This window comes from Protopterus annectens, chromosome 11.part0, assembly GCF_019279795.1.
Source record: "Protopterus annectens isolate FY-2018-M chromosome 11.part0, PAN1.0, whole genome shotgun sequence".
Classification (NCBI taxonomy): domain Eukaryota; kingdom Metazoa; phylum Chordata; order Ceratodontiformes; family Protopteridae; genus Protopterus; species Protopterus annectens.
The window spans coordinates 514628402-514640701 of NC_056745.1; the positions used below are offsets into that span (position 1 = coordinate 514628402).

The window sequence follows — 12300 nt, forward strand, 5'->3', positions numbered from 1 at the left end:
AAGACAAACACACACAGCTTTCAAGCATACGCTCTTTCTCAATGCATAAAATAGTAGTTTATTTCTGTGTTTTTGTATTGGGACAAATAACTAGAAAGGTAATAGAATGGAAGAGGCCAAGAATTTATCTGCATTGCAGGTTAAAAATTGCCTTCCCTATCAAGAATCAGAGTAGAGGCAAAGAGAAAGAAACACAGGGGTCCTAAATGACAGACCAGCACTGGTAGAGTTTTTAAACGAACCTAGAACAGAAGCTGCTGTTAAAAATGAATAATTAGTAGAGCATATAAAATACTGCATGATAAGAATCAGAGGAGCTTAGAAAGGATTGGGAAGAGAGACTAGATGAGCAATTCACAAAGACAATGGGGGGATATAAGTATGCCTTCCAAATATGCAACAAAATCTAGAAGATTTAGGATTTTTGCCTGGAAGTGTTTACATTGGAGTCTACTTGGGGTATAAAAATACCAAAGAATTTGTCCTCAGGTGGATAACAAATGTTGGAGGTGAGACTATCAAGAAAGAGGTGGCTGGGAACATTTTTTGGGAATGTAACGAACTGGCAGACTTTTGAGATTCTCTGCAAACTGCTCTGTCGGAAATGTTGGGTCAGCAAATTGAATTGACTGGGGAGAGGATTTTTTTGAGCTATGATACAGAATCTGAATTGCCTAGACCAGGGGGGTCTGCAACCTTCACTATCAACAGAGCCATTTTGGCCCCTCTCCCACCAAATAAAATTCATCGGGAGCCACAAAACCTATTTGACCCCTAAAATGAAGACAATACAGCGTATAAAGTTTTATATATAGTTATGCTAAATATAAAATAAGTTTCTAAGAGCAATATTTAAAATGTCCCCATTTGTTTTTTTGCTGATATTGCTCCATCACTCTGTGTGTGTGTCATCTCTCTCAACCTCTTAGAACAAGAAATCTGACAAAGCCATAAATAGTGGGCCACAAAAGCCCAAAAACAGGGACACTAAATATTGCTCTTACAAACTTAGAGTTGATACAATAACATATTTTGCATTAGCATGAATTTTCTGAAGGGTATGAAGTCAAACTAATTTTTCTGACTTCAGCCCTCAACGATTTGCCAGAAAACCACAATTTTATGAGAAACATACCAAAAAATACGAGGCAAACGTTAGAACATTCTGCGAAAATCTACACAGCTGAGAGGCAACTGTGTGTGTGTGTGTGTGTGTGTGTGTGTGTGTGTGTGTGTGTGTGTGTGTGTGTGTGTGTGTGTGTGTGTGTGTAAAAATGCATGTAAACAGAAACCATGTTATTCTAGCAAGTTTCCAAGTTTAAAGTCCATCCCTAGTTTTGTTCCTTTCTTCCACTATTTGTGGCTCTGTCCAGATTTCTTGTGGTAAGATTTTGAGAAGTATGACAGGTATAGAAACCTTTCAGGAGATGCTGCTGCTGCCAGGGGATCTCTCGATCGCTGTGTGTGTCTGGAATGCATGGCAACAGAAATTATCCTCTTCTAGCAAGTTTATAAGAGCAATATGTAAAGTCCATCACTCGATCGCTCTCAGCGTGTGTTGTGTGTTAGAGTGGCCATTATTTTTCAAAGCTACAGGCAGCCACTGCAGAGGGGTGGAAGACCACATGCGGTTCCATAGCAGCAGGTTGCAGACCCTTGGCCTAGTCATAGTAAAGCCTTGCTGAGTCTAATTATGGTGGCTGTCAAAAAATCAATTACTAGAAAATGGAAATCACAGTCCAGACCAACTCTACTAGAAGTAGTGAATATAGTGAGAGAGAAAACTGGAATTGGGATCTTTAAAAAAAAAGGACATAGCAAATTACATAGCAAAAAATGGGAATTGTAGGAACAATATATGAAGAGCAGGAACAAGGTTTAAGAGGCAGGATTTGAATTAGCCATATAATGCTTAAATGACAATGACTGGATAGATAAGTGATTTATAATGTTTGCAACTACAGCTGTTTCAGTGGTGTCTGTGATGTATAATGTTTGCAACTGTAGTGGTGTCAATGTTTTTTTCATTTATATAAATGTAAGACTGCCTATGTCATACATGATGAATTTAATAAAAATTCATATCGGGGGAAAAAAAGATCACCCACACCAAGGACCTTAACCTGGCCTACAACATAAACAGGACCTGCTGAAGAGAGACTAACATTTCTCAGTGGTTGACACTCCTCTAGAATACGCTGGAAGTTCACATCAAAGCAAGCCCCTCTATGAACCTGTTTAAGAGGTAGCCTGGATGACTGGATGAGAAATCGTAAATTCCTGCCAGGGATTTTACCTATGACCCTCCTAGATAGTCACTTGTTGCTAACTAAGATCTTGAGTTTAGGCAAGATCTTTTATATTGGGTTTCTCTAATATTTTCTCTAGTATTATATTGGGTACATATGGCCAAGCTTATAAAGACCTTTGGGTCAATGGCCCAGTAACCACATATGAACCTGTAAGATGGTTTTCAGCTGTGGTGTCATTACTAATGGTTAACGTATGCAGTTTATCTGGATTTCAGATATTGTAAAAAAGCTAATGTCAACTGGAAATCAGTAAAGGTGAAAAACCGTGTTTATGGCTCGACTCTTCTGGCACAGAGAGGTGACACAATTACTGTGTTTCGAGCAGCTGGGTTTGGGTAGCTGTCCCTGCACTGGAAGGGAAAGGCATGGGGGGGGTGAGAAGGCATGGCCCGCTTGCCTTTCCTGGCAGGGCATGATTGTGCACACTAGAGGGCACGTGAAATCAGCATGATTTCCCTGGTTGACAGTGGAGAAGCCAATGGTCATACTTTCTAGTTAGGGTCAGAGCTACTTGGTACAAGTGCCCCTTGTGGACGTGAAGGGACAACTCTCAAGTCAGCCAATTATACATACCTCTGTGGTACTTTGAGTGCATGGCAGGGACAGATTACAAGCAAAAAAAGCGTGATGGCCTCTCCTTGGCTAAATCTTCCTGTTCTTGCTCGAGTTAACTGTATGGTACAAACTCCACTCACCAGGTTGTGGACATTTTGAAACACTACTTGTGTCTCTAGACTTTAAGCCATTAAACGTTGGCGACAAGCCCTTCAAAGTGGAATGATTTTTTTTCTCTCCCCTAGATTGTAGTATTGGAGGACATGGTCCAGTTTCCAGTTCTGCTGCCAGGGCTCTTGTACTGCCAACTTGCGCCCATGTTCGCTTTCTCATTCCTCCATCCTGATATAATGCTATCCTTTGAAAACCCTGCTGCTGGAAAGATTGTTGTGTACCCTTTGTGGTTTATAAATCTGCCAACAATATTAAGCTAAGGATTTTAAAGAAGGAATTACAAAGCAACAGTTATTTACATTACAATAGTATGCACAAAGGAAGTTTTAAAAGGAATACAGTTAAAGGACGTTTTTTAAGGCTGAGCGAGTTAAATGAAGACAGGTTTTATTCAACACTGAATGTGAATTAATGGAAGCAGGAATTAAGAATAATATGCAAGTTATGAGGAAATAAAAATCAAAGGATTATGAATTGGGATGCGTTTTGTCCAATTCAGAGGACGAGGCTAGTATTAAGCTAACAGTAAGAAACAATTACAGGTTTCTTACTAATTTTGTTGATTTAAGGGATAGTACAGGGAAGAACCCAGCATTTGTGTCTTGGAGAGGAAAGAATTTAAAGGAATATTTTTATAGAAGTAATAACAAATGTTTGGAAATGAACAGAGAAATATTTAAGTGTGGTCCTTGTAAGTTGTCAGTTGATTGTTGTGGGAGATGAAATTAAGACAGAAGCGAGAAATTATAAAATTAAAATGTAAATATAGTTGTAAATCAAAATCTTTAACTCATATTTCCCTATATGGCTTTATTCTGCATTTTACATATGCAGAACATCTAGAGAATTCAATAGGAGAATGTATGAGCATATGAAAGCAGTTGAAAATAAAGATAATAATGGTTTAGCTAGGCATGCAATACATAAACACAATGGAGAAAGTAATGTTCATTTTAGGTTTTCCATAACAGATCAAGTAATTGACTAGTGAGAAGTTAGAGGCGGAAGATGAATTAGATTGGATGGAATATTGTTTTGCAAATAAGGCCAAATGAAACCAGGAATGAATGAAATGGAAAATTATAAAGTGGTTCTGAGAAAGGGTTAAAGCACTGATTTTTGTAAAATCATGCGACTCTTGGTAAGGTCATATGATTTTTGGAGTATGTATTTAATGGTTTTAATATAGATGTAACTTGGTCTGATGTAGTTCAGTAAATGGGAGGAAAGCGCCTACCATTTACTTCTTTGTTTTTTGTTTATTAAAGTAGTCTTTTTCAGTAGTATACTTTCAAAAATGTTAGACAGAGGTGAAATGCTCCTTAAAGGAAAATGCAAACTTCCACACCACTGGAATAGGACGGAAATTGTTAGTCTGTGAATGTAAATGCATTAAGTTTGATCTAGTGTAGTTTTTAAAAAAGTTTTGTATAACTGCTACAAAAACCTATTACATCTAGAAGTCTAATAAATTTATAACTACAATCCAGCAGAGCATCATATGAACAATACACTACTGACAAATGTTACTTACAGCATCTGAATAAGTGTCTGTTGAATCACTGCTTCTTCGATCACGACAACCACCACTTATAACATACCATGACAGGCTTTCATCAAAGGTGACAGAAATACTATCAGATTTATGACGTTTACGATGGTCTGAACTTTGATCATCTGAAGAAGCATCTTCTATTTAGGGGAGAAAAAGAAAGTCATATTTACCTTTGGGAACAAAAAGCATCTAAAAGCTAGAAAATTTACAAAATCACCTTCACAAAGACAGGTCAAAATCAGAACAGATCAACATGGAACAATCTGACGTCTTCAGATATTCTGGGAGGGAAGCAGGGAAATATGCAGTCAATTAAGGTAAAGTAAACATTAAAGTGGAAGAGAGGCCTTTTCTCCTGCACCTCATAACACACAGCTTCTACCACTTTTACACAACATGGTAAGCAAAAAATTGCTCAAAATGCAACAGCAGCAACAGTCAGCAAATGCACACAGTCCCTGAAATGCACATCTAAAAGGTTCCAAACAGCATCAAAAAGTACACTAGCAAATAAATGCAAGTAAAGCCCTAACAAAATGTACATCACGGCTACAATACCCCTACTGTTATCTACACAAATATTTCTGAAAATGTAACAAGGCCTGTGGGACAGTATGCTCGCAAAATCTCCAAATATGCAAAGTACACACTCAGATAGAAGCCCATTTTTCATGCAAAATTCCAAAACCATAATAATGCATCTTTCAATTACCCCCTCTTAGTCTACATCAATGTTTGTTTTGAGGAGGGGCAGAGTATTCTCTTCAAGGAGTAGCCCAAACAACCAGATGTATTAAGCTGTAACAAGAAGCCATCCTCTTAAGTTGAAATACACTCACAAAAATTATAAATGGACTCTTCACATTAACTTCAAAATCTCAAAAACCAGAACAAGATCCTAAAGTAATGCAAGAATGATCAGACTGATTGAAATGAGGCAGCTTTCCAGCTTCTAAAAATGAAATAAAAGTTCAGGCATTCACTCAATGACAAATTTTATATCCAAATACAGATACAAAATACAGTTACTCCAAAGACCTATTAAGCCTGCTTTTAGAAACATCCTTCAAAAGTGAAAGAACCTGCAGGAGAAGGCACTGCTGTCATTTCATCTGCTAATGTCTCAAAAGCACAGTGCTATATAATAAACTGCATTCAGGCAGTACAAGAATCTGGTACGATGGATACAGAAATTGCTAGCTACATTTTCCCAACTTCTACAAGATCATAATGGAAGCAGCAGTGGCCACTTCTGAAGTTTGGCATTCAGCTGATGCAAACAATTACACCTAAAAAAGTACTGCTGTGAAATCTGTTTACACTGTGGCTGAAAGAGTACACATTTTTGATGAACTTATTTTGCAGGCTACACAACTTCAAGTTTGCAGTAGCCCACCCCTACCACCAACTAATATTTGACAGTACAGGATTTAAATCTGCACCACTGACATCGATCAGCAATAAGGAATGGTGTAAGGCAACACTTCTGCCTTATGCTACAATCAAGGCCTACCACACCTAAATTTTGTCCACAAAACTAGAACCCAACTTGTGTTCCCTGGAGTTCATACTCTGATTTCAAACACCGCACCTTCCAGTTCGACCTTACCAACAGTAAATGTAACTTAACTAAACCTACACTGCATTCACACAATCTGATGGACACAGGTCAATCACACGCTGTACATTCCTAAAATGACAATTGAATATATACCTCACCAAACGATCTTATTACAGCACATCATGGAGAAAAATACACCAATCAAGATATAAATTGGATTACTGTAACCACTTTTGTCCCAAACATTTAAGAGCCTTGTTCAAGCAAAGAACAAATGAAAAGATACACCTCAAATAATCTTAAAAAAGACAATACGTTTACATAATCACTAGCTGCACACAAACTGAAAAGTAGGAAACATTTCAAACGGCATTACAAAACACACATCTAGAATTAACATGTTTACTTAAATCAATGTTTTTAGCCTGAGTTAACTTACACAGCTACATATTTATTGGCATTTGTTTACCAGGAAAGTTCACTGGGCCAAGCAGAGCCCATTTTCAGTGGAGGCCCAAGGAGAAAAACCCCACAAAACAAACAATATTCAGACCTCCACAAAGAACATTCTGAATATATAAAGCACAGAGGAAAAAATATTACACAGTAGCGCGTTTAGAATATATAAACATACTTGATAAACTTCATTACAACTACAGTTGACATAGAAGTACAGGGGAATATAAAATGCAAATACAGGCAAATACATATGGCCCAGAGAGGACAACACAGCCTATGAATTTCACCCTTTGACAAAACTCTATACTCACAGCCTCTGCAGCCACAGAGAAACTAAAACAAAACCAAGAACCCCTAAATTCAGGAATTCTCCTTCCAGTCCCCGACAAAGAAAAGTATTAAACTAGCAAGTTACATTGCAACTCAAAAGCTAATCCACTTTAGTTAAATTGTGTGCTACTACTACTTTCCTTATGCTTTCAAGATCTTTTTGTCTTTCCTTATTATTAAAGCTATTCTCATCTATGCAAATCTTACCTCTGCTGATACAATCATACTTGCGCTCTTAAGACGCATTCTCCTCTTGTCAATCATTAACTGTACTGGTACTATTCCAGCCTGGTAACAAACAGGGATAAAGCCCCAACTACAACCCAGCTGACCAGAGCTCAATTAAAGCCTCTGGTGTTTGACAGTACTGACAAGGTGGATGGGGTGGGGGAGACCATGCTGGAGATCAGGGACAGAGCCTGGAGAGAAAACAGAGCTAAACAGGCACATAAAATGTGCAATCGTGGCTAACCCTACAGGCCCAGGAGATGGGCACAGGCTCTAGCTGTTAATCACTGCCCACCCAGCCTTCAGTATACTGGGGTAGGGCATTAAGGCTACATGAAAACAGTCCACTTCAGAATGACTGTGCCACACCCCCTCCCAGTGTCACAATCCTTAACCTCTAGGATAAAAAAAATTTAGAGACCAGGTGGCAAACTATACTGATATTTCACCTCTATTTCTAATAAAATATTAAACTGTTCATGTAATTTTCATTTATACTGACATACATTTCATGTTTCTCTAAATATCTCTAAAACCAAACATCACATACAGGACTGCTTAGCCCCATACAAAAGCTCTCCGCTGGATGAACAAAATGCCGCCTACAAGTATGTGCAACTTGAGTGGTTGTTGAGATACTGTAAGTCGTTACCAAAAATATTGCAAACGTGTCAGTTATTGGGTTTACTGTGATTATAAAATCCAGTTTAAGACCGAGAACCTAAAGAATACTTCCACGATAAACAAGTTTGTGCTAAAGAGTTTGTCATCTACATTTCTTTAACCCTTGGGTTTCAGAGATATGAACATTTGTTTGAAATGCGGGGACATAACCAGATTCTATCAAAAAGGATATACTCCGCCCACTTGAAGTTGCAGTACAAACTTTCAGAGCTCCATTGGAGGGAAAGAGTTAAGTAGAGTGGGTTGGGGTTAGTACGTTAGAGGATTTGTGTTTTCATCTGAGAAGATTAATGACAAAGACAGTGAGGAAATAAAGTTTTTTTGTTTGTTATTATCCGATTGGGAACAACAGATTTTAGGATTAGTGTTGGTGCTTCTGATGACTGACTCACTGGAAATCAAAGGAATGGGGCAGTGGTCACTGAGAAATGGTAAGTGGATTATGATGTTGTAGATTAAGGACAATGCGTTGGTGAGGACAATGTGTTGGTGATAAAGATCAAACAGTGAGCGGAAGACTCAGAATTGTAACTTGTGGGATGTGCAATTAATTGTGAGGTCACGGTCTGCACATAGGCACAAAAGGGTGATATCAGTGGAATGGGGTCCAAGTTTAACGGTATTGCATTATTCTGTTTAGGGATAAAGTTAAATATTGCAAAAATAAGTGAGATGAATTCAACAAGTGAGAAGGGTGGGGCAGGTAGGCTGACATGACATAAAAGGATGTTGAGGAGAACTTTAGAAGAATCCGGTTTGGTGAAGAGTGGGATGGGGTGCAGACTTGTGCAATTATGGTGGGAGGCTGATGGGATGTTATGGTCTGATATCATGAAGCATTTTAGAATTAGGAAGGAATTGTTGCAAGTTAAAAGTTGGTGGTCTGGAGGCAGGACTCCGATTGCAAAGATACCTGGGCTGTGTTGGACATAGAAGGCATTTACTTGATTAGTTTACATCTAATGCTGCATTCATTAAGTAGGGCACAAAGTGTGGACTGAGGAAGGTGGACTGAGGAAGGTTGTGGGGGAAAGCTGCATTCTGAAGCGCATTGGGGTGAATTCTGTTATTTGCAGACTACACTTTAAACAGAATAACCTGAAAAGATACTCTGGATAGTCCTACACTAGTGCCTCAGTTTAATAAAACTGCAGAACTTTAAATTTTAGATTATCAATCTAAAAAAAATAATTAATTCGATCTGCTGACTATGGGTAAGAAACAAATTTTCAATTAAGTTTTTGACCAATATGAACAAAAATTATCCTTTCTTGTTTTGAAGTATACACATTGAAAGCCTTGAATAGATCTTCCTTTGATAAATCATTGAAGCAAAAGTTATGAAGGTCACGATGATACACGTGCAGCCACAGTGCTTCCACCAGAACAAAATTATGCATGGGACAGAGACTATCCTCCGTTAAGATAAACATTAAATAACACGACTGATGAACAAATCAGAAAAATATTTTCCATACTGGTAATGTAGCTGCTAGTGTACTTCAATGTCAGTCACTGGGGTTGCCAACTGAACTGAAACTTTCCTGTGTCAGTACATGCAATCTGCTTAGTAAATTCACAAAAGCAAATATTTGTTGTTGCCCTAAGCTATTATATAGCTTCATACATGTCCGTAGGTGGACTATGCCTACCACATCCCAATTCTCTTTGTAATACCACGGATATTTTCACTACAAATGTAAACTTCCAATTGTGTTTTCTTTTGAATTTTGTCCCTTCTGAGCCAAGACTGAAACTGGTCATATGTAGCTGGTGCTCTAATATGATTAACAAATTCAAATAAAATAAGTTACTGTTGGGCAAGTTATCTCCATTTTCATACAAGGTACAGCCTTGCCTACTACGGCAAGAATATGATGTCTATTACAGCACACTGAACAAATGTCACCCTTCCACCATTTCCTTTAGCTAAACTGTGGATGTATCAAAACTTCCAAGAAGGCTGCACACTGAACAACTTAACCTCAGCTCACCAAATGTGAAAACAGAAACTGAGAAACGTTAACCAGTGATAATAGCAGCTTCAGTAAAATTCTGATACTAACTAGTAAATATACTGCCTGGATGCCAGCAAACAGGAAGCTATGAAAGAAAATCAACTGAAAAAGGTGAAGAGAAAACAACCTGGAAAAATCCTGCAGCTGTTCAGAAAGAGAGAAAACAACCTGGAAAAATCCTGCAGCTGTTCAGAAAAAGGCAGTTCAAGCTTCAGCTTGGGTAAAAGACATTGCTTCCAATAAGTCAAATATTCTCAGAGCTGATTAAAATCAAAACACTGGAAAAGTACATCAACTCAAATAAAAGGTTAGGGGAAAAATAGATGCAGCTTTAAACAGATACTCAAATATGCGATAAAGCTGCAAAAATCAGAGATCAAAATGAAGAAAAGGCTGGCAGAGTATTAGACTGCTTAAGGAACAGAGGTTTCAAAAACTGCAGAATTAGAGGATAAAGCACATAGGGAAAAACTTGAGATTTTACACTGTACCAAAGAAACTAGAAGAAACAGACTGAATTAATTTTATGAAGGCACAAAAAGGCAACTGGGCTGGTATTCCAAAGCAGAAACCAGTTAACTGAAAGGCCATACCATGTGCATGCTCCAAATTTGGCCATGAAAAAGCATCAAAAACCTGTTATTAGTAAAGATGCAAACCTACCAGAAGAAACAGTTAATCCGGACAAAACTGTGGCAACAGGGCAAAATATTTAAAGCTGGAGACAACAGGTGTTTGTAGAAAATGATTATTAATGGCATACCCGGCAGAAAAGTAAAAATTATTCAAGTAATCAGGGAACATCAGGAGACAGGTGTGAGATTCAAGCTGCTGTATCAAGCGGTCTTCAGAATATTTTTCCTGGAAGATCTAGCATCATCACCTCACAGCAAGAGGTCCTCTAGTTTGATTCTCAGCTGGGGTGCCTTCTGTGCAGTCTGCATGTCCTCCCTGTGTTTGCATGGCTTTCCTCTGGGTGCGCTGGTTTCCTCCCACATTTAAAAGACATGCAATAGGTGGACTGGACATTCTAAATTGGCCACAGGTGCAAGTGTTACTGCGTGGTATGGAAAACTGTGGCAGGGCTAGCTACCCAGTAGTGTGAACCTTGGCTCTAGATAATTGCCACTGTTAAAAGTGACACCCAAGCCCACATGTAAAAATGGGTTGTGGATGGATCAAAGTCATTTTGAGCAGAACAGGCTAAGAAGGAAATGCAAAAAAAAGTCTGTCCAACAAAAAAGTGAGCCATCATGCAAAAAGTGACTCCACTTCTCATTCTTCTGATAATAAAGCACACTGAGAAACACTGCAAAAGTGGAAAAGGTTTCATCGTCAAACGAAAATGCTTAAAAGCACAGAAGTTGACCATAAAGAATTGAAGTACCTTGGAAAAGAACCGGAATCTGGAACTGGGAGATGAACAAGAAATAAAACTAGCAATGTGGAAATTAATGAATAAATGTGATACTGCAACACAAACAGCATATGTGAAATATGGCTGTATAAGAAAAAGTGGATCGCTAACCCTGTTAAACTTGTGGGGACTGAAAAGCATTTCCCTAACTTCATGTCATTGTTGGAAGGACTGTGAAGGAAGGGGAAGAGGAAGGAAAAATGTAACCAAGTAAAACAATTTCTGTTCTTAAATTTCTATGAAACTTTTCATATTATAAACTGCATGCTTTATAATAAAATATTTTTAGTTCTTGTATATAACAAAGTTACAAAGATAAATATGTTTCCTCTTCTGTCTTTCTTATTTGGTAATGTAAGCATTAGAGTGCAAAAAAAAAAGTTGTGCATCTCTGCTACCTTTAAACTAAAACAAAAAAAAAAAATCTTGCTTTTTTCCCCACTTTCTGAAATTTAAGAAAGTTCAGTTACAGATTTGCTGTTCCGAACTGTTTTGTAAGTTTCTTGGAGGCCAGTGCTTGCTTGGGCTAAAAGGACTTCTGTGTTCACCAGTGGCAGTGGTTAACACTGAGCAGCCTGCCTGTCCCTGTAGGAGTGGTTACTACCTAGAAGCTGCAGTTTTACTGGCCATTTTGGGTCAATTCCAAACTCCTTGATCTCTCTCTCTTAAAACCCTGCAACTCTTTCTGCGCAGTCTTGCGCACAAAGCAGCGGCCAGCGCCACTTAAACAGGGTTAAACTATTCCCGGCTCCACAAAGTCTGCTCTTCACCTTTTCCCTTAGAACTGCTCTAAATATCAAAATAAGCACTCTATTTTCATTCTAAAGCCCTGCACTTGCTCGTACAAGTAATCTCATAGGTAAACACCAATAAACTGAAGCACTACATCCTCATACTCCTTTTAAGCACTTGCTCCCTATTGGTTCTTTCTAATCAGTCAATAAGTAATTCCCTATATTATTCAGGCATGTCCAAAGGTCACTTTCGGGTTTACTCTCCAGTCCAGC

At 38.3% G+C, this 12300-nt stretch overlaps 1 protein-coding gene across 1 annotated transcript in view; it reads right to left on the minus strand.

Annotated features, from left to right (window-relative positions):
- Nucleotides 1-12300, minus strand: part of MDM2 (MDM2 proto-oncogene) — a gene marked incomplete in the record, with an annotated part of 152118 nt that overhangs the window by 84684 nt on the left and 55134 nt on the right. Inside the window, 1 exon segment of the mRNA XM_044088019.1 lies at nucleotides 4576-4733. Within this exon segment, the coding sequence (XP_043943954.1) occupies nucleotides 4576-4733 (158 nt within the window).